The 27,486-nt window shown below is 40.7% G+C and overlaps 2 protein-coding genes across 5 annotated transcripts in view; one reads left to right on the top strand and one right to left on the bottom strand.

Annotated features, from left to right (window-relative positions):
* On the top strand, positions 1-26,142 carry pphln1 (periphilin 1). Of its 4 annotated transcripts, none has more exons than XM_056244449.1 (11): positions 1-156; positions 6,449-6,497; positions 6,807-6,871; positions 6,969-7,199; positions 7,449-7,516; positions 15,161-15,295; positions 15,388-15,563; positions 16,619-16,654; positions 18,013-18,089; positions 19,594-19,725; positions 24,847-26,142. In XM_056244449.1, coding segments are annotated over exons 2-11 (1,116 nt in total). In that variant the 5' UTR covers positions 1-156; positions 6,449-6,496; the 3' UTR covers positions 25,042-26,142. The 4 variants fall into 4 exon arrangements, with proteins under 4 accessions (XP_056100424.1, XP_056100425.1, XP_056100426.1 ...); XM_056244450.1 differs by having other exon boundaries at positions 7,452-7,516; XM_056244451.1 differs by having other exon boundaries at positions 6,969-7,181.
* Positions 25,847-27,486, bottom strand: part of prickle1b (prickle homolog 1b) — a 27,050-nt gene continuing 25,410 nt past the window's right edge. The window contains exon 8 of the mRNA XM_056244448.1: positions 25,847-27,415. Coding sequence (XP_056100423.1) covers positions 26,484-27,415 — 932 coding nt within the window. The 3' untranslated portion in view covers positions 25,847-26,483. The remainder of the gene's footprint in view (positions 27,416-27,486) is intronic.

The raw sequence follows: 27,486 nt of genomic DNA on the forward strand, positions 1-27,486 counted from the left end.
AAAAAATATTTGGCCTGGACCCGGAAACGTGTTTTTGATTGTGGCTGTGGAGTTTTGTTTGTCAATGCGCTGAGTGTTTCGCCACGTTTTTGCCTACGAAAGATTTTTTAAAAATGGTAAATTGACAGAAGATATGTCAAGCAAAGCACGTGAACGGTATGTAAACGCTTGTTTTGTGGTTATGCATGTGTTCTCACTCATTATGTACTGGTGAAAAACGGTATTGCAGAGTCTGATTTAAATGAGTTTATTAAATAAGAGTTTGTTTGCTGGAGATACGTGCATATGGGTAAAACACAAATTAATATAAATTGGAATCGATTCATCGTGACTGTGAATTGTAACACAAACAAACAGGTCAACAGCTGAGCTGTAAAGAAAGGTTCGGATCAGCGCGTGCTTTCTGTGACACAAACATAGGTTTCGATTACACTGATCGTTTTTACTTATCGATCTAATAAGCACAATGTTGAAAGCAGATGATAATATAATAAAATATTATACGCTATTGTTTCAATTAAATAATAAAACGGTTAGTTTTAGGTCTAGTTACTGTGGTCAATACAGCATTTCAGACCGATTAAGTTAGTTTGTCAATGCGCATCTACATCATATCGTTATTTTTTGTTGCATAGCAACGTTCTCTTAAGTCAGGAACTGTATATTTAAGCGGAATAATGAGACTGAATTTGCTTACATTTAACCAGTAACAATTTGTTCAAAATCGAATAGCAACTGTTTTGCAAAAACAATAATGAACTCGGGGCCCTGCTGCATGGTAAAATACATTCATGAAAAAAAGGGGTTGTGCGTTACAACAACGCCATCTAGCCATTAATATTTTAAACAGGTCATCTCGTATTAGAAGTACTAAAAATTAGTTTCCCTTTCGAGTGGTCTCTCGTATTGCGTAACTAGGGCTACCTACGCTATGGTAAAACTCCTTTTCTCGATAATATTGAAGCCACATTTTTAAAACGCAGTGCAGCTGCACAGCAGACATTGGCTGTGCTGGCAGCTGCACGAACCTATGGTTAGGCGGCTCAGACGCGCGAACCAATCAGGCTGCTTGGCGCCCTGCTGCGTTAGAGCCCGCCAGAATGGGCGTGGCTTTTGTCTTTATAAGCCCCCATTCAGCCTAGGGATTCAGATTATATCTCCTTCAGCGAACTCACCACTTCGCTGATCTCTGCATAGAAGCCTTCTCGCCGCTGTCGTCGAAAAGCCTTCTGCGGAACAAGCCACCTGCCTTGCAGTTTCTGAGGACGTTGGCTTTCCTGGTCTTCAACGGGACGTCGCCTTCAGCCCGCTGTTCTGCTGTGCCAGCCGGCGCGCTATATCCTTTTAACACATTAGTGTGTTCGCCGTTGCGTCACACTTTTTCTCAATGAGCAATTTCTGAGGCGTTGTTGCAAATGCCTCGAACTACCTGCACCTCGTGCAGGGGCCCTCTCTTCGGCGGAGATCGTCACATCCTCTGCGCTTCCTGTCTGGGCCGTGACCACGCGGAAGCTGCACTCGCTAAGGGCGGCTGCCCTGAGTGTGACGAGATGGATCTCCCCACCCTGCGGGCTCGACTGGCTGTTTTCGGCGATGACGACCCCGCGCTTCCCGCTCTCTCTTTTCCTTTGCTCGAGCCGCGCAAAAAGAAGCGCCGCTTACAAAGGATTCCAGAGCGGACGGATACGAGCGAGCGCACGCCGGCCCAGTCCCCGCGTGCCTCGCTCTCTCTGAGAGAAAGTCACTCGCCAGTCCTGTTCACACAGGCGGACCAGCGCCCCTCTCTGCGAGCGGCAGGTCTCGTCCCTTTTGGAGCATCGGACAAGGACGCCGAAAAGGATGACAGGCTTTCCATCACTGCATCCGAGTGCGACAAGTGGGCGTGCTCCGTTTCCGGCCTCGCACCATCAACACAAGCCAGCACGAGAACGAGCATTGATGCAGAGCTTCTCCGCGTGCTAACCAGGGCCGTTGAAGACCTCGGGCTTGAGTGGTCTCCCCCCGAGGAGCCCATGTGCAGCAAGATAGACGAGTGGTTCCTGCAGGGGCGCCGGCAGGCCCCTCAGCAGAGACCCGCCCCCTTCTTCCCTGAAGTGCACAACGAGCTGACTAAGTCATGGAAAGCGCCACGCTCAGCTCGCTTAAAGCCTTCCTTCTCCTCGACGCTCTCGACTGTAGACGGCGCTCTGGAGAAAGGCTACAAGGCGATTCCTCCCCTCGAGGAAGCGGTGGCCGCACACCTCTGCCCATCCACTGCTACAGGACGGAAGACCAAAGCGTCACATCCGTCTAAGCCTTGCCGCGTCACTTCATCTCTCGCTGGCCGTGCATATGCCGCCGCTGGCCAAGCTGCTTCGGCGCTTCACACCATGGCTGTCCTCCAGGTTTTTCAGGCCAAACTTCTTCGCTCAATGGACGAGTCTGGACCTGAACCGGAAGCTTTCAAGGACCTGCGCAGCGCCACAGACCTGGCCCTGCAAGCCACAAAGTCAACTGCCCAGGCGATCGGACGAAGCATGGCGAACTTGACGGTGCTTGAACGACACCTTTGGCTGAATTTGACTGACATGAAGGATGCAGACAGGACCGCTTTTCTAGACTCCCCTATCTCCACCACTGGTCTGTTCGGCCCAGCAGTCAAAGGGTTCGCGGAACGCTACAATGAGGCTCAGAAAGCGTCGCAGGCTATGCGTCACTTTCTTCCGAAACGTTCCAGCTCTGCTTCGAGCCACCACAAGAAGGCGCCACCTCCTCAACAGGTAAAATCAGCTCCTCTGGGAGCACACACTCACCATTCAACGCCTAGTGGCATCTTTCAGAGCAGGCACTTGCGCGCCTCTCAAGAGATTTCAGAGGATGTTGGGTCTTATGGCCTCATCATCATCATCAGTACTCCAGTTTGTACTACTGCACATGCGTCTTCTCCAGCGCTGGCTAAAAACCCGTGTACCGGCTCATGCGCGGCCACTATCAGTCGGGAGTTAGTATGGGTGCGGTTTCAAAGAGAAAAGTGATCTCGACAGACGCCTCCAACCTAGGTTGAGGGGCCCTTTAAAAGGGCAGGCCCATCTCTGGCCTATGGTCAAGCCCGGAGAGGCAGCTACATATAATCTGTCTAGATGAGAGCGGTTGCTCTATCACTGAAAGCTTTTCTCCCGTATCTCAAAGGCCACCACCTCCTGGTCCGGACAGACAACATGGCAGTGGTGTCCTGCATAAATTGCCAGGGCGGTCTCAGGTCAAACAACCTGCACGCTAGGCTTGCTACAGTAGTCGGTGTTACCGGTGTTACATGGTGTTCAGTCGCAACACCGGTTTCATCACTTGCCCACCGCGGCACCAAAAAAAAAATATATATATATATATATATATTTAATGCCATTACGCAGAATCCGTTTTTTTCTGTTACCCGTTGACTAGCGTTGTATGATCACGCTCGTATTAATGTGAATGCTTTTAAGACTAAAGAGACCACGCTGTGTAAGTCCTGCCTACACACACACACACACACACACACACACACACACACACACACACACACACACACACACATATAGAAAAGACGCGCGTCAGTATCGAGTTCTCTTTTGGGCTTGAACAAACCGTAACACACACAAATTATGCCAAAATGTCGGATTTTGTCGATTTGTTAAATGATTTAAATAAAGTCTTAAATGAACGTAGAGATTTGTGAGAAAATGGGACGAGTGTCAGATCGCGTCTCTGTCAGCAGCGGCTGGTCTTAAAGTGTTATTATGTTAATCAAAGAACGATAAGAGAGTAAATTACTCACTCAGACCCGGCGCCAGGAGGATTGTTATACTGGTAGCCTAATAATCATGAATGCACTCCGCTAACACATCTCCGGCGAACGGCTTCTTCACGCAAAAGAAAAACTCTTCATGAAGCGCAGTAAAATTCAGCGACCTCCTGATGGATCGAGGTTGTTCGTTAACTTCATTTTTTACGTGCAATTCACACGAGCTCAAAGCGCATGCGAAACTGCTGCGAGTAGTCAAACTTTAATTAATGTAACAGAAAATCAGAGGGAATCATTTCTTTAATGTATTTTTTTTTTTTTTTTTTTTTACTGGTTGGCCAGTCACACGGCTTTCATAGTTTTCAGTTACGTGACTGGTGCTGTTCTGCCCGTGCAAACGCGCATTTTACGTTTGCCTTTAAATTAGCTATTTAAATTGCCCTGCCGGTGATACCGGTATTACCGGTGTTGTCACACGTCGATTAACCGGTGGGAAAATATCCTCACGTCACATCCCTACTGCACGCCATGGCCAAGAGTCTCATTCTATGGGCTCAGCATAACCTGGAGCATCTTCTGCGAGGCAGAAGTCGACCTCTTTGCCTGAGTAGACAAAGCTCGTTGCCGAACATTTTTCACAACGGCTGGCCGAGCCGCCCGCTGTATGCATTCCCTCCGGTCACGATGCTACCACAGGTCATCGAACGGATCAGGAAGAGCAAGTGTGCAGTGCTACTAATAGCCCCTCTCCGGAATACCCAGTTATGGTTCTCCGAGTTGGCACAGCTGCTGGAAACAGCCTCATGGACCATACCGCTGAAGAGAGATCTCCTCATGCTGGAGAACGGGAAAATCTGTCATCCCTGTCCCGACTTATGGGCCCTTCATGTATGGGTACCCGGGTGCTAAAAACCATCACTGAAGCGAGAGCGCCTTCGACTAGGCGCCTCTACGCTCAGAAATGGGTGGTATTCTCTGGCTGGTGCGCAGCATGGAGCTTGTACCCCTACTCGTGCGAAGTATCAAGTGTACTTGCCTTCTTGCAAGAGTTATTGGACGCGGGTCGCACCCCCTCCACGCTCAGAGTGTATGTGGCGGCCATAACAGCAGTCACCCTTTTGTGGCCAGACAATCACTAGGAAGAAACGACCTCGTCGTGCGCTTCCTTAAAGAGCTCATTCCATGAGAGGTATGGCCTCGTCATGGGCTTGGTCAAATGGAATACCTATTGAATATATCTGTGCGGCGGCTGGCTGGGCCGCGCCGTCCAGATTTATGAGGTTTTATAACTTGGAGTTCCCACTTTGCAAGCGAGGGTTCTTTCAATATAAAAGTGTAAGCACAAACCCCCTAAGCCATAGAGCCCGATACATGCACGGTAGAGATGCGCGGATGGGCTATTATTTCATCCGCAACCGCATCACAAAACTCATCATCCGTCCGCCATCCATCCGCACCAACGTTTTTGACCAATTTTCAAAACCGCACCCGCCTGCCATCCGCTGATACAAGGCGCTGCTGATGACAGCCGCGAGACTAGAAACCGCCCGCCACCCGCCCGAATTTAATTAAAAACAATTTTTTCGTCACGTCATCCGCCCGATCCGCGGTTTATCCGCGGAGTCCGCGGCTATAACCGCCAACCGCGCATCTCTAATGTACGGTGTTTTGATGGGGGTTCCCATAGCGTAAGCTAGCCTTACGCAATACGAGAGATCTCTCGAAAGGGAACGTCTCTGTTATTAATGTAACCTCGGTTCCCTGAGATGAGGGAACGAGTATTGCGTAACCCGCCGGGCTACTGTGCTTTGATCAGGGAATTGCTTCAGTCGATTAAACCTGAATCCCTAGGCTGAATGGGGGCTTTTAAAGACATAAGCCACGCCCATTCTGGAGGGCTCTGACGCGCCAGGGCGCCAAGCAGCCTGATTGGTTCGCCGTAGGATTGTGCAGTTGCCGCAGCACAGCCAATGACCGCGCTAGTCGATCATCTGTGTCTGCGGTGCAGCTGCACTGCGTTTTAAAAATTTTTGCTTCAATATTCTCCCATAGCGTAAGCTAGCCTTACTCGGGGGGCTTCAGACTTCATCTCAGGGAACCGAGGTTATGTTTGTAACCGAGACAATTTTCTACAGGACAAAGCCTGCATGTTACGTGAATAAGTCAGTGTGAATGCTATTTTATTTAGTTTTTTGGCATGTTTTTGTTTCTATGTTCTGTTAGGCAAAGCTCTATATATTTATCAGTGATATTTAATGGTTGCATTTACATTTATTCATTTAGCAGACGCTTTTATCCACAGCGACTTACAAATGAGATCAATAGAAGCAGTTAAACTAACAATAAGACAACAATATGCAAGTGCTATGACCCTTCCCAGTTTAATCTAACACAGTAACTTACATGTAATTTTATTTAATTTAATTTTTTTTATAAAGGTAATAGATATAGAATAGAAGATAAAGTGTTAGTATTAATGGATCAAGTGTTGCCGAAAAAGATGCATCTTCAGCCGTTTATTGAAAATGGCCATGGACTCAGCAGCTTTGGTTGAGTTGGGCAGGTCATTCCACCAGCATGGAACAGACCAGAAAAAGGACCAGACCAGAAAAATGGTTATTATGGGCTATAAATAATTATCTGCCATAGGTATTGGTACATTAATATTTCTGTCTCATTTGTTATTAGATAACTGTCATACAACTGAAGACATCGATTTTCCATTCAGAAACTAAAAGTAAGTTATTTAGAGGAATATGTTTTTTTTTAAGTATGATTAAAATATAATAAAAGTATTATTTAATATGATTATATTAATAAATATAAAATATTTTTGTCAATATTATGCAGGCTTTAAAGTTATTTATTGGTGTTCTGATTGTCTAAAGTTCTTCTTATTCTTTTGTTTTAATTTAATACAGTTTAAAATAATTGAACTTTGATGTAAAAACAATTTTAGATAACTCATGTGTAAGTTCCACATTGTTACAGTGGTTTAAATAATGTTAATATGTCATCTGTGTCTTTTTTTTTTTTTGTACCTCAGTGACTTTTAGGAGAGATCGAAATATTAGAGATATTTACGAGAACCGGTTTCCTCCAGACAGAGGGGTAAATACTTATTTGTCATAATTGTTTTGGCCATGATCAGACATTTGGATTATGCTGTGAAAGAAACAGCCTTGCTTGAGCTCTTTTGATGTTCCAGGGTCCATTTCCAAGAGGAGCTCAAGGAGATAGGAGATCTCACTTTGGGCGGCCGGAGGAGGACTATGGCCGTGGTGGTTTTGAATACGATGGCTCTCGGTTTTACCCAAACGGTGCTCCTCGCAACTACCATGGAGATGATCAGAGAGGTTACCATGGAGACAGCCATCACTCATTTTCAAATGACCACAGAGGTGGGCCACCTGGTCGAAGGGTAAACATCAAAGATCAGGTATGGATTAATTTATTTTATTTTTTTACTTTTTAAGTTAGTGTTAGTGTCTTTTGTGTTGTTTGTATTATAGGAATATTAATATTGGTAAAATTAATATCATTGCTCTTTGAATGTCCTGAGATTACTCTTTGTAATTTTTGTCAGTGTCAAAAGATTTGTAAAATTAAAAGATCAGATATGGAAAACACTCAACACTTTACAATTGTGTCTTGCATTTTCATCATATCATTGTGTTTTACTTTTCAGCAGGAAGACTTCCAGTACTACAGAGGGCCAAGAGAGGAACCTCATGGTGGTCGCCAAATGGACTTTAGGTATTTCACGAGTACAGCTTGCCACTAAGGAAAATATGTATTATATATATTTATTTATTTATTTATTTATTTATGAACATTTATTAGAGGATCAGCCCCATGAGATGAAACATCTCGTTTTCATGGGGGTCCTCAGGATCATGTCCAAACAATATAGAAAAGCAAAACAACAGAGTAGATACAAAATACAAGATACAAGAAAAACCTCAACACACGCACTCACACTCATTCACACCATGCACCCCCTCACACCACACACACACACACACACACACACACACAAGCTCTCACTATCCCCACTCTTCACAGATAGAGTTAAAGTAAATCACAGTGGTTCCCGAACTGTGGTATATATACCACTAAACAGTAAAACCTTTTTTAATCTTAGACTCAGCATGATGGTGCTCTGAAAGTCAAGCTTTTTAAGAGTGGTATTAAGTGTGAGATGTAAGAGAACAACTGGTGTAACATATTGCATAAAACACAATAATCCCAAATATAACTGACAAAGTTGATATCACTAGATATGTATATTTCTACATACACATTCATACATACATAACATGACATATATCAATGCTAAATCTGAAATACTAGAAACATAGACAAGTATTCTGAAGATGTGTTAACAAAGCAGTTCGGAACAGAGGAAAAGACGTAAGCGAGCGGATAGATGCAGGAAGGCTGTTCAAATCACGAGGGGCTTTAACACAGAAAGCATATTTCCCAATTTCTCTCTTAACTCTAGGGACAGTAAAGAAGATCTGTTCATTGTGACGAAGATTATATTGTGAACTATAAGGCACTAAATATTGCGATAAATAATATGGATATTGAAAGTAAATGCATTTAAATATAAGCTGAAACCAATGATATTGTCTTCTGGCTGAGGGTGCAAGCCAGGACAGCTGGTCATACATCACACAATGATCTGTCCTATAGGGGCAGCGAAGGGCGAATCGGCACAGGCTGTTATATCAGGGTTCCCGCGGATCCTTAAAAAGTCTTAAAAAGTCTTAAATTAGATTTTTAAAATTTAAGGCCATAAAAAGTCTTATAAAGTCTTATTTTTACTTATGAAAGGTCTTAAATTTTAGATGACACTTTGACTTAGACATATCTAAAAGCTTTCCAAATTAAAACCATCTAATTAGCGTACGTATTTTTATTTATTTATTATTCTATCTTTGTGGATTTGCTAGTTCACGTGACATTTCGCGTCACTCGCGAGTCGCGGCAGCATAACTGTCTCCTGCACGCGAGAGGAGAGAAGGAGAAGAAAGGTCGTAAATGTCAGTTCAGTTGTAAGTTCATTCTTTATGTGCGTATGGTGTGCGATGTGTACACTCACCGGCCACTTTATTAGGTACACCTGTCCAACTGCTCGTTAACACTTAATTTCTAAGCAGCCAATCACATGGCGGCAACTCAGTGCATTTAGGCATGTAGACATGGTCAAGACAATCTCCTGCAGTTCAAACCGAGCATCAGTATGGGGAAGAAAGGTGATTTGAGTGACTTTGAACGTGGCATGATTGTTGGTGCCAGAAGGGCTGGTCTGAGTATTTCAGAAACTGCTAATCTACTGGGATTTTCACGCACAACCATCTCTAGGGTTTACAGAGAATGGTCCGAAAAAGAAAAAACATCCAGTGAGCGGCAGTTCTGTGGGCGGAAATGCCTTGTTGATGCCAGAGGTCAGAGGAGAATGGCCAGACTGGTTCGAGCTGATAGAAGGGCAACAGTGACTGAAATAACCACTCGTTACAACCGAGGTATGCAGCAAAGCATTTGTGAAGCCACAACACGCACAACCTTGAGGCGGATGGGCTACAACAGCAGGAGACTCCACCGGGTACCACTCATCTCCACTACAAATAGGAAAAAGAGGCTACAATTTGCAAGAGCTCACCAAAATTGAACAGTTGAAGACTGGAAAAATGTTGCCTGGTCTGATGAGTCTCGATTTCTGTTGAGACATTCAGATGTTAGAGTCAGAATTTGGCGTAAACAGAATGAGAACATGGAACCATCATGCCTTGTTACCACTGTGCAGGCTGGTGGTGGTGGTGTAATGGTGTGGGGGATGTTTTCCTGGCACACTTTAGGCCCCTTAGTGCCAATTGGGCATCGTTTAAATGCCACGGCCTACCTGAGCATTGTTTCTGACCATGTCCATCCCTTTATGGCCACCATGTACCCATCCTCTGATGGCTACTTCCACCATGTCACAAAGCTCTAATCATTTCAAATTGGTTTCTTGAACATGACAATGAGTTCACTGTACTAAAATGGCCTCCACAGTCACCAGATCTCAACCCAATAGAGCATCTTTGGGATGTGGTGGAACGGGAGATTCGCATCATGGATGTGCAGCCGACAAATCTGCGGCAACTGTGTGATGCCATCATGTCAATATGGACCAAACTCCCTGAGGAATGCTTCCAGCACCTTGTTGAATCTATGCCACGAAGAATTGAGGCAGTTCTGAAGGCAAAAGGGGGTCCAACCCGTTACTAGCATGGGGTACCTAATAAAGTGGCGGGTGAGTGTATAGTTTTTTATGATATTGTAATCATTCTTTTAACAATGTACGAGGCACTGCGAGCTGACATCGCATTCGTCTCTCGTGCTTTCACTGCGTGGTGTGTGCAGTGTAACTGTTATGTCCCCAAATTAGTTTTTGTCTTATATTTATATCATATTATGTTCTTATATTAGAATATCACATCAGAAAGAGTGCCGTTTTCCCGTGCACAATTCCAATTGTGATATTTATGTTATACAACAGTTAAATTAACAATAAGTTAACATTGAGTTACTTTTTAGACACAATATTGTCAATATTGTTTGTTTTCCCTTTATTTCGCAGACTATAATTTCAAAATGAAACCGTAGCAGAGTCTCAATGCAACCGACAGCGATTATTTCTTGACTGAAATCCGCGTTTTGAACGAATCACTTGCTTCTTTCCCGAATGAATCAGCCTTTTGAACGAATCGGTTGAATGAATGACTCCCTCAACTCACTTATTAAAGGTGCTCTAAGCGATGTCATGTGTTTTTTAGGCCAAAACATTTTTTGTCACATACAGCAAACATCTCCTCACTATCCGCTGGCTGCCTGTCCCCTGAACACACTGTAAAGAAACGCGATCTCTGTAGACAGCCCATGCTTCACAAACAGCACCAAAAACAAACTGCAGCGACCCGCTCCCCAAAACATAACAAACTGTTCCAGCCAATGACCGACAAGAAGGGTTTGGGGGTGTGGTTTGGGGGGTTAGTGTGCGGATGAGGAGGAGGGAGGGTCTAGCTAGCCTCCGTTTTGTTTGACAATAGTTCGAACGTCAACAAGAAGTGACGTCACCCAGGATCGCTTAGAGAACCTTTAAGACAGTGATTTGCTAACCTGGCCCTAGCCAGATGAATTTCGCTCCGCCTAGCTTCACTCACATCCATCTGGAACCGATCCATTGAAATGGCGTTTCAGAAGGCTGGGCCTTATCAAAAATCCTTGCATATGATTGGATAAGCCACTTCTCTGTCATCTTTATCGACGTGCTATTTCAACCACTCACACCGAAGCCAACCCGTGACGCTGAAGAATCCGGTCGGGAGAAGGCACTGATCTATATAACATCGTTTCCACCAACAAAAGCCTTAAGAGCCGTTCTCTGATGTTCTTTTAATGAAACAATATTAGGTAGATTGGACAACACGGATGAAATAGCAGCATCAATGTTAACGCTTGTTTCCTCGATGCGAGCCGCCATTGTTGTCTGAATCAAAACAGTCTCACGGTCGCTTCTCCATGCGTCCTGATTGGCTAAACCATAAAGTTGGTTGGGGAAATCACTCTCAATGGAAGAGGTTCCAGATGGATGTGAGTGAAGCTAGGCGGAGCGAAATTCATCTGGCTAGGGCCAGGTTAGTGATTTGCCGCTGCGGTTTCATATTTAAAGTACCCTTTAAATAAAATGTTAAAATTAGAAATCATTTCATATTTAAATATTGAATATTGATTTAAAAATATATATCTCATAGCTTTATTTATGCAGTTGTAAATGGAGTGTAAATAAATTAATGCCACTTCTGATGCCGCTTCTGTCACCTCTGCACTGCAAAGATGGATTTTGATTGAATGATTTAATTTGACTGTAACAGTGGTACTGTATGATTATTATACAATTAAGTATTATTGTATAATTACTGTATAATTTAATTTGAATGATAGTATTTGACATTAAAGGTGATGCATAACTCTAAATAAGTTTAGAAAAAATTTCCATATATAGGTGAAAATGCCCCTGAAAAAATCAATTTAAGGTGGCAAATATTGCCCCTTAATTAAAATATTAATTTCTGTCACTGCTGTGAACTGACCACTGCATAGAATATGAAAAATATGAATATCTTCGTGAGTCAGCTGTCAACAACAGACCCCAACAGACCTAGACCTAAACAGACCAAACCTATAACACAATCAGTAAAATATTATCTAATTATTATCAACAAAACGTTGAAAATATCAAGATATATTTTTGTCAATACTGCACAGCCCTAATGTACGGTATTAATTTTGATTTCTTCAGGTCTTAAAAAGGTCTTAAAAAGCCTTAAATTTGACTTTCAAAAGTGTGCAGGAACCCTGTATATACCACATCGAGAGATTGAAGACAAGTGGCAGAAGTGTTAGCATATATAGTATCTGCATAGTCCAGTATAGGTAGCAGCAACTGGGAGACTATTCTTCTCCTAACCTGAAAGTTAAAACAGTCTATCGATTGATATAATGTTTTAAGACGAAAGCTAAGTTTGTTGTTAAGCGCGTGTATATGAGCTTTGAATGAAAGATCATTTTCTAGCCAAACACCGAGATATTTAAATTTTTCAATTCACTCTAACGGAGAAGAATCCAGAAAATGCAGATTAAGGTTATTTCTATCTTTCTTCTGGAAAAGCATACAGTAAGATTTTGACTTATTCAGCAGGAGTCTATTAAATGACAGCCACTGCTGTACAGAATCAAAGTCATGTTGTAAGGAATAATTTATGTCAGGAATATTCAATTTGGAGCAATATATAATTGTATCATCTGCGTAAAGATGAATGTCACATCCTGAACAGCAGAGTGGCAAGTCATTAATAAAAATGGAAAATAACAAAGGCCCAAGAGAAGAACCCTGGGGTATGCCTTTATCTATACCTGTAATGGGCGTATTCTGAATAAACTAAGCCATCTTTTATTTCTTTTTACTCTTTGGAAATTGAGGAAATACTGTCAAATGTGGTTTGAGTGAGCTTACAAAACATTTTGAATCCTGTTAACAATCTTATTTAGTGCTGACCACTTTTGGATCTTAATGCGGAGTGTAAACGGGGTCAAGGGTAGGGATATTCATTAAAACTAATTTAATTTCCCCAGCAGATGGCAGACCTGTTCCTCTTTGAAACAAACTGTGTACCCTCCTGCTTTAATGCCTAGTTTTTATACTTTGTTTCTTGGCTTCCCTTCTTCTCTCACTCAAAGTGAAGTTTCTTAATACAGAGCATAAATCAAACTCTGAGTTGTCCTACATTCTCTGTTTTTTTTGTGGGTTTTTTTTGTTTAGCTCCCTTGGAAATACCCACAGACAGTCACCCAGCATCCCAGTGTTTTTCCGTATGTCATAATCTGACTCTTTCCAGTAATTAATCGCAACTGTTCACAGCAGGGATGGAGGGCAGCCAAATGAACTTAGTGTTGGTCCACCCCTTCTAAAAGAGAGTGTCAGCAAAACCATGATGTCACCATTTAAAAGGTTTCTTAATTGGTCAAATTTATGTCAGAGTATGTACAAGAATGCAGTATTTTTCTTAAAAGTAGAAACAGAATACACTTGCATAGGGTTTAAATTTCTTCATAGACATTTGACGAATGAGGACACTGGCTAAACTTTGAGCATGCTGACAATGAAAAATTATATAATTTTGTACGTGTGTGTGTATATATATATATATATATATATATATATAATGTATATTTATTCTATAAATAAATATACATGCAATTAAATATTTCATTCATTTTAAACATTCGTGGCTCACACACATTTAATTTTGTGTATATTTAATTATTTAATAAATAAAAAAACTTTAAAAGAATATTTGGACAAAACCCAGTCTTACCACTTGGTGGCGCTTTTGTATTTAGTCAGTAAAGCATGCTTGTCTAAGCCTCTCTTCATATTAAAATCAGACATTTTTAAAGATTCCGTTTTAAATAAATGTTCTTTATATGGTCATATAAAGCATTTTCCTGTCTAATTCGTATAATCTTGGATGTCAGACATGCTTTAAAGTACTTGTTTGGACCTTTTCAGTGCTATAATCTATTGTGATGGCTTGCGATTGGGAGTGAGAGGTTAACCTTTTTTTGGCTTGGGGTAATATCCTGGCTTCATATTGGCAGTAAAGACAGACATGTGGTAATTTGCTCTGTTAGTCCAGGGCAGACAGGGTCACCTGCACTTCAAACAGATGTGAGGGTCATTAAAGTTTTGCGAGGTCACTGTGTGCGGACACATTGTCGTGTGTGTTTGTGAGAGAGGAACCTGGCTGGGGTTCAGGCCAGGGTCACTCGGACCAGGTGCCTGTGATTCTTTTACGTCCCGCTCTCCTGCGCGGCAGGCCATATAAGTGGCACGTAATCGGCCTGCGCGACCGGAGGGCCTTAGCAGGGAAACCGAGTCGAGGGGGAGCAGAGTAAACTGAAGGGGGTTTTACTGCCGCTAGAACAGATGTGTGTTAATGAATGTCTTGGTTGCGGGTGAACTCAGCAGAGCTGTGGTGCTGCTCTGTTAGGCAGCGCTGCAACTTTTTACAAGCCTCATTTTGCCCTCCTCTTTGTGCAGTTTATATTGAGTTGCAATTTACAAGCAGGATGTGAAGCCTCTGGCATGGTCTTACACATATAGGTAAAGTCTTAAATGAGGCAGAGCCCAGTGTGCAGACTAGTTTAAGAGAATCTCCTCTGTATCAGGACCAGGGGTGTCCTGCCTAACTAATAGGTTTCAAATAAGTCTTTATGGACATTACTAAATCATAATTGACCCTGATTTTCTGAATATTCAGTGACCCTTAGAAGTCATTCAACATAGAATGAAAGTGAGTTCCAGTGTTGTTTTGGACCCCATTGACTTTCATAATATGGACAAAAACAATTGAAACATTCTTTAAAATATCTTCTTTTGTGTTCTGCAGTGAATAGAAAGTCATAAGTGTTAGATATGACATTGTACAGGTCAAAAACAGAATACATACAGAATACAAAATATAAAGTATTTATTTAGACATCTGAAATGACCATGATCCGAGTCATGCCAGTTCTTCTCAGTACACTCAGTGTTCTTATCAACAAGATTAAATGACTGTCCCCACTTTAACCTCCTCCTTAAACTGTCAGAGGACAGTAGGCAACTACTTAAACCACACATACTTTGATTTAAAAAAATAAAAATAAAACATATATATATATATTTTAAGGTACATTTTTGGTCTGTTTTGGTTTAGTATCTATTTAACTATTTAATGAGAATATCTTATGCTAATATTTCTTATCCATAATGTGAATGCAAATATTTGTCGTCTTTTTCCTTTCCAGACCGAGTAATCGCGCTGGTCCTCCCCCAAACGCTCGAGTCCAGGGTTCTTTCCCTCAGCCCAGGTCTCTGCCTGCAATAGCCCCCGATGCAGGAGATGACAATCTCATGCAGGCCATAATGAACCTGGACCGGGGGTTTGTATTCAGACATGTTATGTAAAATGCACCATATTGTTCTACTAGGAAACACATACTTAAAACTTGAATGTGTTTGTGCTCTGTCACAGGGAGGAGCGGGACAACTTGAGACGAAAGGCACCCTTCCCGCCAGTACGTGAACGCTCTCCAGCCCGGCGGGACGTCCCCCCTTCCCCTCACAGTCGGTCTGGGTCCAGCATAAGCAGCCGCAGCTACTCACCAGAGCGGGGCAAAGCGCACCCTATCTTGCCCCAGCAAGGGAAAAGTATGAAACCTCTTCAGTCAATTACTTGATTAATCACTTCTTAGTGTTTCTTTGATTTTTATTTATATTACATACACACAAGTTTAGGGTTGGTGAGATTTATTTTAAAGAAGTCTTTTATGCTCACCAACGCTGCATTTATTTGTTTAAAATACAGCTAAAATAATAAAATATTACTACATTTTAATAGAACTATTTCTATATTTTACTATTTTTAAATGTAATTTTTTACTGTGATGGCAAAGCTGAATTTTCAGCAGCTGTTTCTCCAGACTTCAGTGTCACAAGACCCTTCATAAATCATTTATATTAAATCGATTATTGGCAGTGGTGTTCACATTGTATGTATAGACATTATTCCAAGTCTTTCGCCATTTCATTGTAGAAATCTCTTTTGTGGGATCTCCCATACACACAGACTGTAGATGATACAAAGGGTCAGTGCACAGCTTGCAGTGTAGTATTTGAACTGTAATGGACTTTTTGAGACGTGGGAAGGCCTGTTGATTAATTTAAAGGCTTTCTTGACTAATTTTAATATGCCAAGCTGCAGAGTGAAAAGACTTTGCCTGGTTGCTTTATTCCTCATATAAAGATAAACGTCCTAAATGCTTCTCTGACAGGTTTGATTTGAGTCGTTGTGTTTGAAAATAGACATGCTTGGACATGACTGTACCCAAGTGTCCACTGCAGACCTCCGATCACATATGATGTCACTCAAGCTGTCCTAATAAAGACTCCCATCTGTGTTTGTTTCCCTGTTCTCTGTTACTATAATGAGATCCTCAGTAATAAGCTCCAGAGAGACGCTTTGAACAGCCAATATTGAATGCACATGTTTTGGTTGACATACTCCAAAAGAGTCTCTAGATTACGCTGTTCTAAAAAGATGGAGCAGGATTTGCATGACACTTTATGATCTAACCTCTATTACTGATGAAAGAAATGCATCAAAAACACCTGAATTGTTGGTTACTAAAAATTACAGTGGTGTTTTTTTTATTATTTTTATTTATTTAATTAACGATGTACAAAAATGTTTTCCTCTCTTTCAGGATATGAGGAGCCAATTGGGCTAGGCAGAGGACCGGGTGAGTTAAACAGTGTCCTTAAGGGTGATCCCTATGATCCAGTCATATTTATTATGCATCAAAAGTCCCACCTGAATTTGAATCACCTGTTAGTCACAAAGTTTTAAATATGTTGCTTAATTTTAAGCTATCAATAAGAGTGTAGGACTCAGTACTTGCCTAAATTAATTCATACGAGAGGTATGGCAAAGGTACACTACCGTTGAAAGGTTTGGGGTTGGTTTTTGAAAGACGTCTCTTAGTGAAAAGAAACAGTAAAATTGTTCTATTTGAAAATGTAAGTAATTCCTGTGATGGCAAAGCTGAATTTTCAGCAGTCATATATCCTGTCTTCAGGGTCACATGATCCCTCAGAAATCAATGATGCTCAAAAAAATTATTTTTATTATCAGTGTTGAAAACAGTTGTGCTGCTTGATATTTTTGTGGGAAGTACGAGACACTTTATTTTCAGGATTTTTTTTGACAAAAAGTTCAAAAGCAAAAATGCATTAAAAAAAAAAAAAATCTTTTGAAACATTATAAACGTCTTTCATTTTCACCAATTTAATGCATCCTTGCTGAATAAATTAATTTCTGTGAAAAAGAAAAAAGTAAAAAAAAGTACTCCTCTTGAATCCTGATAAAGAAAGCTTATGGCTCACACACAAGGAGATTTTGTTTCTCTTTGCTTTATAAGTTAAAGGTCAGCCTCCAGTCACAGTAACTTAAGAGAAAGCGTTGCTAATCACACCATCGTAGAGCCTCGTTTTTGTTTGTCTGCTTTCCTCTCACTTCCTTTGGCTGGGGATCGTAAAAAGTCCACAGGCGTGTGTTCAAGTGTCTGATTGCTAAACCTTCCCTTCTTTTCTAGCTTTTATCAGTTCCCTTTTTACTTTTCTTTGCCAGATGTTTGATAGCATGCCATGTACATCGCAAGGAGGTTTAGTTTTGAATCCTAAATCGGTTTAAATCTTAACATAACTTCTGGTCATAGACTCCTCTCCGCTCCAAATCAATTTGGCGAGCACTCCATCTCTTTCCGAACGAATCCGTAGGTGTTGAGCCCACAGCTCACACGGAGAGGGTCACGGGGTGACACTGCAGGCACCTGGCTGTGGTTTGCCTGCAGGGAAGAGCCCTGATCATCAGTGAGGGAACCACCTGGTTCTGCATGCCAGCTGGATATTCGGAAAGCGAGCAGGATCCGTTCCAGCATGCGAAAACGTTTACAGCACCAGATGAGTCAAGCAAGGCCATTTTCCGTGGCTTTCTGGGGGATGTTGATCCAATTCCAAACTATAGCTGCATTGTTGGCTTGCGTCCTACAACAGATGCTTTGTTTCTTACGTTCTGATCCCAGTCTTTCATCTTCTACAGACAAGGAAAGGCCCCCCGTCCCCTCCGTGAGTGCATCACGAGACGGTTCGCCCCATAGCTCCGTATCAGTCACTAAGGTGAGTTGCGCACACACACAGCTCCCAAACAGATGTGCTTACCAGAACACTCCCTTTCATCCACTAAAATAATAATAAGTGTGACATGCCAGCCATTTCAGCTGATGGCAAAAAACCCACAAATCTTCTTTGAATTTCCACCAGTGACTGGAGATTTTTTCCTTCATTTTGAAAAGCAGTTTGCTTGTGCTTTCCTCGCTCTCTCTCTCTCTCTCTCCTCATATGATGGGTTTTAAAGGGTCCTGTTTGGCGCATGAAAGGCAAGTGGCCCCTGTCGTGTTTATTCAGACTGTAAGCACAGTTCTGACACAATACACGGCGGGTCGCTGAAGGAGAGCTTGTGGATATCATGGGGCCACCCAGACCGCAGCAAGGCTAAAAAAAGAGGGTGAAATCCATTAGCTCAACTCTCGCCTTTATCACAAGATCTTATCGGAGGCTCAGAGCACTCTGGACATACTCTAGGGAGCTCTGAGAGCCTAAAATAAATTTGTTTATCTTTATTTCTCATGTACTCTCCTCTATTTCCTGTTTTTTTTGTGTGTTTAGGTCAACTGAATCAGAGAACAATCATGCAAAAAAAGATACATCATGCATGCAAAAATCATGCATTTAAAAAAAAAATGTATTTCACAAAATGATTTAAATTTAATTTTAATCTCTGTGATTTACAACTCTAATTTATCATCTCTGCCACCCAGATTGTAGACAATGCTTTCTAAAAATATTTTAATCATTTTAAGTAGGTCTTATTAGTAGCTAGCAACACCCAAATATCCTTAATGGTTTTTATTGTTTCTGTGTGATGTACAGAAATAATCTTAATAATATTATAAATGCTGTTTATAATAAATGATGTTACAATGTATAATATTTACACACACACACACACACACACATATACGCTTAGTTTCACCTCTGAACCATGTGCAGATGAAAGTTGTTTCTAGTTAGTGGACGTCTCAGTCCTTGAGCCTTTGATCTTCTTCCATAGCTCTGTTCATGGGGCATAAGCCATAACCTTGTGCAATAGATGAAAAGAATTGTCCAGTGTAAACTGGGCCTGATAGCCGGTCTCTTAAATTCAACAAACACACTTGTTTTGGGGATTCATTGTTTGAAGAACAAAGAACAGATGAAGTGCATGTATTTCGCTGTGGTGGGCTCATATTTGTTTGTAATGCCTTTTGGAGTTATTTTCTCAAATTTATATTCCTCCCCAATTAGAACAAATTATTGTTATTGGTTTAAGTTTGGTTAATTGGTATGAGACGATGCATTTTCTGAGACAAAAAGTATCTTCAGGTTCAAGATGTAGATCTAAATAGAGCCAACTTTTTTCCATTCTGTCACACAGTGATGTTCTGCTTTGCCTGTTTTCTATCTAGCATATTTCTTTCCTACTTTCCTGAATGTTGTTTTCCAGCATTTTTGTTATGTTTTATGCTGAACATGTTTCTGGATTATTCTAGCTTTAACAATTGCCTGGTTCTGTGAACTGCAGGAGGAAATGCCATTGGTGGAAGGGCCCACAGATGAAGTTCAGGCCACTGTGGATGAAGCTTCATCCGTCATGGATGACTTTCAGGAGCGACGAGCTCAAGCTATTGCTGCCAAGGCTCAGGAAATTGAGAAGGTTTGAGAAACGCCCCAGTTGCTTTCAAACTTTTATTTCCGTAGGTCTGAGAGTATCTAAAATATTTGGGAAGAGTGTCTTGTCATTTTTGTTTTAATGCCTCCTGATTAGATTTATTATTAATAGGACTGTCAGAGTTAAAGAAAAAGCTCAGCTATTTACATTTGTAGGTGAATTAATGCTTTAATGCACTGAGAGATTAATTGCATATAAGTTACAGAATTTATTATGTTCCACAGCATTATAACAACATCATTTAAAATACGTTTGCATGCATTTTCTTTTCTTCCCTCCTTTTTGGTCACTGCATCTACTAAGGAGATACAAGGGTAAAACAACCACTGTCTCAGCTTTAAAATGATCATAATAAAGTTCCTGCTCTCTCCTCTTCCTCTTTACTGGCCCTATTAAATGAGAGATGGGATCTCCCAGGAGTGGTGAGCCAGTCCTCCTATTGAACACCAGCCTAGGTTCTGACACTGCAAGATTTTAACTGTCTGCTTTTGACCCAACCTTGAGCTTTATTGGGTTATTTACATACAGAAAACACATCTGATTTTTGTATGCATGGCCAAGTTTTCCTCTTCATTCACAGGAGGCCCTTTGAATCAGTCTGTTTTTGTGTTTGAATAGCTCTTTGTATTCTCAAACGATCACTTAAGCATATTTTTCTGCATGCATGACTGACATATCTACATTTCTGTAATTTGTTCAGGATTTTATATTTTTTTCTGTGCTTCAATTGATGTTGAAGTGTGTTTTGATTTGCCCTGAACACACATACTTTAGTGACACTGTGTGGATGCCTTTCAGGCCAAAGCCTGTTATTTCACAAAGTGTGAGTGTTTCTGTTTGAGTGTCCACCAGATGTTTAGCTTCTCCTTCAATCTGGTCTAGCCATCTCTACACTCTTTACTTTACCTTTTTTTAACAAACATTTAGCTGGCATGCTCTATACAGCATGCTTATATACACTTGAACAATATACATATAAAGGTCTGTGGGACACAAAAGGAGACATTTTCTTAATACTTTTCCATCCAATACTATTGAGCAGGGTCTAAAGATTTCAAGCTTCAAATGCATCTTACAAGTGGGTCTGTATGACTTGTGCTCTAGATTCCATGTCTTCTGAAACCATACAATGGCTTTGTGTAAAAAACTAGAAATTTTAAATCGGCCCAGCTCTCCTTGACTGGATCATAATAGTTTATGTGACAAGTCAGATCTCTGATTCGATAACAAAATAGTTCTAAGTTTAAACTGTTCAGTTCAGAAGCGTATCTGAATTATCCATTCATGAATGAGACTTGTCTGGTTCTTGGGTTCAACTCACTGATACCCCTTTTCCACTAGAATGGTTTGCGTTCTAGAGCCAGAGCCTGTTCTCGGGCAGACGAAATGGAGCCTGTCGCGAACCAGCCTTGTGTTTTCATAAACTTGAGGAACGAACGGTGACGTAAAGCTCCTGTCACTGTGTGTTGTTTACCTGACTATAACCAGACTATAACAGTGTGCGTCCTGGTGTTTGTGCAGGCAGTGCGGCACAGTGCGGAAACTGAAACCGTTGATTGAAACTGAAACCGTTGATTCACTCGCTCTCTCGCATGTTGGGTCTCTCTCGCGTGTTCAGTTTTACATATTTAGATCTAAAGATCAAAGTAGTGCAACGTTATTATATTGATCAATGAGACTGCCATATACAGCTAAAATTGGCACCAAAGAAATACCCATATAGTTTTGGAACAACATGAGAGTGAGTAAATGATGAAAGAAGTTTCATTTATGGAAAAACTATTCCTTAGTTTTTTCTCTTTATTGTAATCAATATTATTGCCTTTTTATTTACTAGTTATGTTTCTTCATGAATGTGAGCGTATTCTTCAAACAAGTTCAGTTCAAGTCATGCTGAAAGAGAAATCTAGTTGGCTCTCGAATGTTTTGTTATGACCAGCAAGAGGTTTATTTTACAAATGAGCCCGTGTAAATTCTGAAAAGACTGAATTCCTTGCTGCTAAAGAACTGTAAGTAGGGCATCTTTGTTGTGATAGTTCTCCAGTCCACGGTGAGGCTTAATCTGGGTCTGAAGCTAAGCTTTTGAGGTCCATAAGGGATGTTTGATTCCTTCGTTCTTTAATCGCGTTTGATGTGTCTGATCTGAAAATGTCAGATCAAATAAAATAATAGACTGATACACAGTTACCTCTAAAGACCATCCATCCCCCTTACATGTTTTTTGCTATACTTGTGTTTTCTATGCTCCTGTTCCAGAACACAGACATTAGAGTATACCTCTTTTTGCTCTTATCAATTTGAATATGCATCTTTAAAAAAAAACATTATTTGGGATTGTAAATTAGTGCTTTGTGGTTTTTAGTGCATTTATGCTAGCTTCAAGGGCATCTCTATTCTAATGTATGTACAATAAATTTGATGACAGAAACGATTCCATTGGAGAATTTCATTGCATTTAACTGATGTTAGCTGTAGCCTCCATATATTTAGTCCATAATGCTGGGCTTACAGCTGAATATATTGAAATACCATGCACCAAAATGTAATACTTTTTATATAATAAAACCAACTTTGGTCTTTCTAAACTATAAGTGAACTTTCAGTGAACTACTCTGAAAGTTATTAGTGTATAGATACTTTCCCACTTTTCCCTCCTGGTCTCTCCCACCCTTCCTGAATAATTCTCTGCTATCTTTACCCGGAATCAGGAATCAGACTCCCACAGTACAAAAATGACACATGAAAGGCTGAACAAGAACACACACACACACACACTCGCGAGGTCCCGTTCAGCCTTCCTTTTTGATTGGGTAACAGAGGTGGGGTTCACAGGAAGTGTATGGAAATAGAGCATGCTCTAGGAAATCGCTTCCCAGCATTCTTGGCATTGTTATGAATTATTTAATCTTAGTGTGGTTATAGTGGCTTTTGTATGTTCAAGGTTATAAAACAACTCCTAATAGGACACAGCAATAGGTGTTCAGATATGTGTTCCTAAAATTAGATTCATGAATCACAACTGATGCTGTTAAAATGTTTATTTTAATTGTTCTAAAGCAGCAGAAGTAGCATTCACTTTAAAAATAGTGGTCTTTCGAAACTTTGTTAACCTCTGCCAACATCCTTACTTACTGAGTTTGGTGGTGGTTTATTCTGAGCCTTGAAGTCTTTTATACTGTACTCAGATGGCATTGTGAACTGCATTCTAGGCCACACATGTAGTTGTCGGCCTTTTCTTTAAAAAAAAGTTATTCATGGTAAGCTTGTATACTGACTTTATCTTGTGTTTCCATTTGCAGGTCCAGGACCTGTTACTCATATTTGGTTACAGATTTAAACAAACTCTTAACCCCAAAGTATTAGCACAATTTGTACTGCAGGCATGAATGGCACCTCAAATCATGTGGTTTGTGGAGACACTACTTGTGCTATTATTGGTCCCAACAATCCGGCTAATATAAATCCCATAGATTGTAAGGACTCGAAAATCATAGAGGCTAAAGGTGTGGTCATATTTACCTTTCCTTGCTGAAATTCCGCAGGTGAAATCCTGCCATTTTAATAGGAGTTTACGCGATCGCAAATTTTATGTAAGCGTGAAACATTTTCCCACACGGATTTCTTGTTCAAGTTTTTCACACAGATTCACCACATTGACCAACAGAATGCTGCTTGGTTTGGTTTGACTTCTATGTGAGCTGTGCTTCTTGCATTGTAGGCTATAAGGTTTATTGGCTGAGCGTTAATGCAGTTTAAACAGTCACACAGATTGACTCTGTAACTGCAGTCTCTCTTAACACGCAGCCTCGGGTTACAGAGAACTTCCTTTCTACATCATTTATCCATTCTATTCTGGAATGTTCTAATTGACTATTAGAGTCTTCTCATTGAACCTATTTGACTTGATGACTATTAGAGGCAGTTCTCACACAAGAACTCTGTGGGCTTTGTGTGTGGGCCTCTGTGATTCCTGGAACCAGGTGATCTCATTTTACTAGTACCTGACTCAGCCATGGGAAAGAGCCCATGTGAAAGCTAACGAGGAGCTCACTGCTAAAATTATTAGTCAGCACAATTAGTTGGGTGGGCACATTTCTTCCCAGACCTAGAGCTTGTGGGGGCATGTAGTGGGAATCACTGAGGATATGGATTGACTTTTATTATTATTATTATTATTATTATTATTATGCCCAATTTTTTAGTTCCTGTTATATTGTAAGTACTTCCAGATGTTGTTGTCTGGTTATGTAATGTTGGGGCCATGTCAAAAGCTATGTTGAGATCTTAAACCAGTTTCAGTTGGGTGCATTGTGTACCATCGTAAATTCATGAAAATCTGATTTTATATCGGTCTCCTGATGTAAATTGTAGAGTAAATTTCAAGATATGATCTTCAGCTATAAGTTACATGTCCTAAGGGCTGTGTGTAAGTGAAGGTAATTGCAGAGGTTATGCAGACTCCCCTGGGTCTGAAGCATTGCTTTGATGTCCAGAAGTGTTTGATTATCCAACCACAGTAAACATAACTGAGCTCTGAGAGTTTTGGTTTGGGGCTTTGTACTATCGTCTGGATGGGAGATCAGAAAGACAGAACATTCTCCCACATACACAACAAAACCACGCTCTATCCTCATATCTTCTGTGAACAGAAAAAGTTAGATTAAAAGTTAGATGGTTCTTGAGACCATGCTCTGATTGTGCACACAATGCATTTGCCAAGTAAAATGCAAGCACGATACCTGGGCCAGCAGGTGAAAAAATCGTATTCTTGAGCTCCAGGATTAATTTTTATTTTCAAGAAATTGTCTGAGCATATCAAGGGATGTGTTTCTGTGTTGGTTAGAAAGCCAAATGGAAATAAAAATCACACATACCACACATTTAACTTTCTTTACAATACCTTTTATTTTAAGTTCCTTCTCATTTTTTGAGTTGTAGTTTTTGTTTTTGTGAACATATACTGTAATGTGGTGATTTGGGATTGCCCATTAACATTTGAATGCACACACTCCTCATTTTAAAGCAGATGCATACATTTTCTTAAATCATCCTGTTGGACATTTTTGCTCCATTATAATTTCAAACATTGGGCTGTGTGTTGTATAGGTCTATCGCCAGGACTGTGAGACGTTTGGCATGGTTGTGAAGATGCTTGTGTCCAAGGAACCCACCTTAGAGAAGCACCTGCAGAACCCACTAAAAGAGAACCTGGTTGAGATCCGTGAGCGATGCCTTGCGGACTTGCAACACTTCATTGCTGAACTCGATGAGGTGGTACGACAGCCTGAACCTGCTGTCTAAGGTGGCCCCATTTTACTTGACCAGCAGTTTTGTTGTTTATCTCTGAACCCACACAAGAGTCCTTCATTGTTTTTATGACTTATGTAAAGGCTATTGTACATTGTGTAATCCAGTGTCCCCCTAATAGAAATCTTCCAGGGGCAAGGAAAATCTCTTTATATTTTTCATTTATGCAGTCCCATTTATCCATTGATGATAGATTGTATAATCTCTTTGTAACCTTTCAACATTAAGGAGTAATAAAAAAAGAAAATAGATTGCAAACACAAGGAAATGAATGCCAGAAGAGGGTTTGCTCTGTTCCTTATTTATTGCAGAAGCTAAGGTGGTTTATTAACCCATTGAGGAGATTTACAAGGTAATGCTTGTCCTGATCAAGTATGTATAAATTGAAAGGGTTCTATGTTGTTGCCAATTAAATCATTCTTTCAGAGCAATGACAAATGTTGATGAATGAATTATGGTAAGTAATCTTTATGGGTTCAGTTAATTGCTGCTATCTGTAGTACGATTAAGCTGTGCAGCTGAAAATAATGCATTTTCATTTTATTTCTAAATCAAATTTTCCAGCCACTATATTATGAAGCCCAACGCAAGTATTTGTGTAGTTTTTCTTTGTATAGTATTAAAGAACTTGTCTTGAGGTTATTATAATGCATGTTTTTCCTTTTGATTTAATACACCCTTTTTGTGATCACATGTTAGCAATTAAATAAAGTTGCTGTGTTTAGTAATCAAATATATTTTGTAGTTTTCTTAAGCAGTCAGTGAATAAATGGAAAAAAAATCAAGTTGCAAGGGAATATTAAATCTCTCTTGAATTATTTTATTGACATCTTAATGTTAAAAAGGGATAGTATGGTTACGTGTGGTGAAATGTACATAGTAGTGGGAAGATTACCCCAACACTGTTTAAGCGCATAAGCAAATTGTGGACAGAGAAATGTTCAAGGGTGCAGTTATTACACCTGCAGAGTAATGTAACAAGACCATCAAACTTGAATAGTGCATATATATTTTGCATTTGCAAACCCCTGGTCAAAAAAATGGCAGACCTCAATTTTGTTCATTAATAATCATAAAATAAAATAAAATTCTGAGGCCAGCAATTGTAATTAATCATTTAACATATTTGGATATAAAAATATCAGTATTCCAATCTTAATTTAACAAATATACATTGCGTGCACTATTAAATAATTATTCAGTTAGTCTACATGCTACCCAGTAATTTTGCTTTTGGGAATAATGCTTTTGCTATACAATGTACAAAGGAAATATTAAATGTTGCTTTCATTGTTCATATACCAGCAACACAACTGACACTCTGCAATTGTAAAGACAACTTAAAACTCAAGAAAAAAAGTTTTGTTGTCCAGCTTCTTTAGGATCAGTCATGTTTATGTTCCAGCGGCAACATGGGCATGCTTTCAGTCTCAAGTCTAAGAAATTATGCAGTTTTTGCCCTTGTGACCTTTCTTTTTCAGTTTGGTCCGTGTTCCGAAAGGGGGTGGTAAAGCGGTCACGCGAGTTGGATAGTCCTCTGTATAATAATGAAAGCTTTGGGATCGGGGCTTAGGAATTGGCTGGCCAAGAAAGAACCCCTCCTCCTCAGACTCTGAAGATGAAGAGGAGCATGTCGAACACCAGTCGTCATCATCATCATCATCATCGCAAAAGTCTTGGAAGTGGTCTTTTCTGATCATGCCCTGCTGCGCAAAGTCTGATGTGGTTTGATGATAAGGGTGCTGACTGTGTGCCGAGTGATTTAGAAGAATACCATTCCTGGGTTCTGGTATGCTTGAGCCAATTACCTGAGGCACAACATGCAATTTACCCCGATTTTTGGAAGGCAGGTGCAAGGCATTTTCTGAACGTGTTTTCCGGCCCTGTCTGCGTTTGTGATGATGTCTGTTAGCAGGACGTCTCTGTGTCTCCTCCTCCATGTGATAGGTCCGTCTTTGGGTCCTCTCACTCATTGGTGGTTGCCTTAAGCCTAGTCCGCCATAATATCCTTTATCCATAACATCATCAGAGAACTTCACTTGCTGAGGTCTGGATTGGGTCTGAGATTGAGACTTGGTTCTTCTCAGCACTGGAAGATGCAGTGGAGAGGGTAGTTCCTCTCCAAAATAAGGTGGAATTCGGTCCTCCTCTTCCCTGTCTTCTCTCCCTCCTTGTTCCAGTTTCTCATCACGGTCCAGCTCAGAGTTTAAACTCCTCAATGAATTAGCACTTCTGTGGAGCATTGAGGAATTAAGTGTGCCCATGTTACTAATGTTATCACACTCTTCCATCTCTCTCTCCTGCTCTTTCATGTTTTGGAGGGAGTAGATGGTCTGTCTGTCTTCTCTCTCTCCATCCACTGAAGCTCCTGAGAAATTAAAGATATGAGTAATGGATTAATTTAAGAAGGGACAAGAAATGCATGACTCTGATAGAGAC

This window comes from Rhinichthys klamathensis, unplaced genomic scaffold (genome assembly GCF_029890125.1).
Source record: "Rhinichthys klamathensis goyatoka isolate OS25496 unplaced genomic scaffold, OSU_Roscu_1.1 h1tg000976l_1, whole genome shotgun sequence".
Lineage (NCBI taxonomy): Eukaryota > Metazoa > Chordata > Actinopteri > Cypriniformes > Leuciscidae > Rhinichthys > Rhinichthys klamathensis.

Excerpts from the sequence above, each read along its gene's own strand:
- pphln1 (XM_056244449.1), top strand. Across the intron at positions 16,655-18,012 it reads TGGGCTAGGCAGAGGACCGG|ACAAGGAAAGGCCCCCCGTC; the intron begins GTGAGTTAAACA and ends CATCTTCTACAG. Across the intron at positions 19,726-24,846 it reads AGGCTCAGGAAATTGAGAAG|GTCTATCGCCAGGACTGTGA; the intron begins GTTTGAGAAACG and ends TGTGTTGTATAG.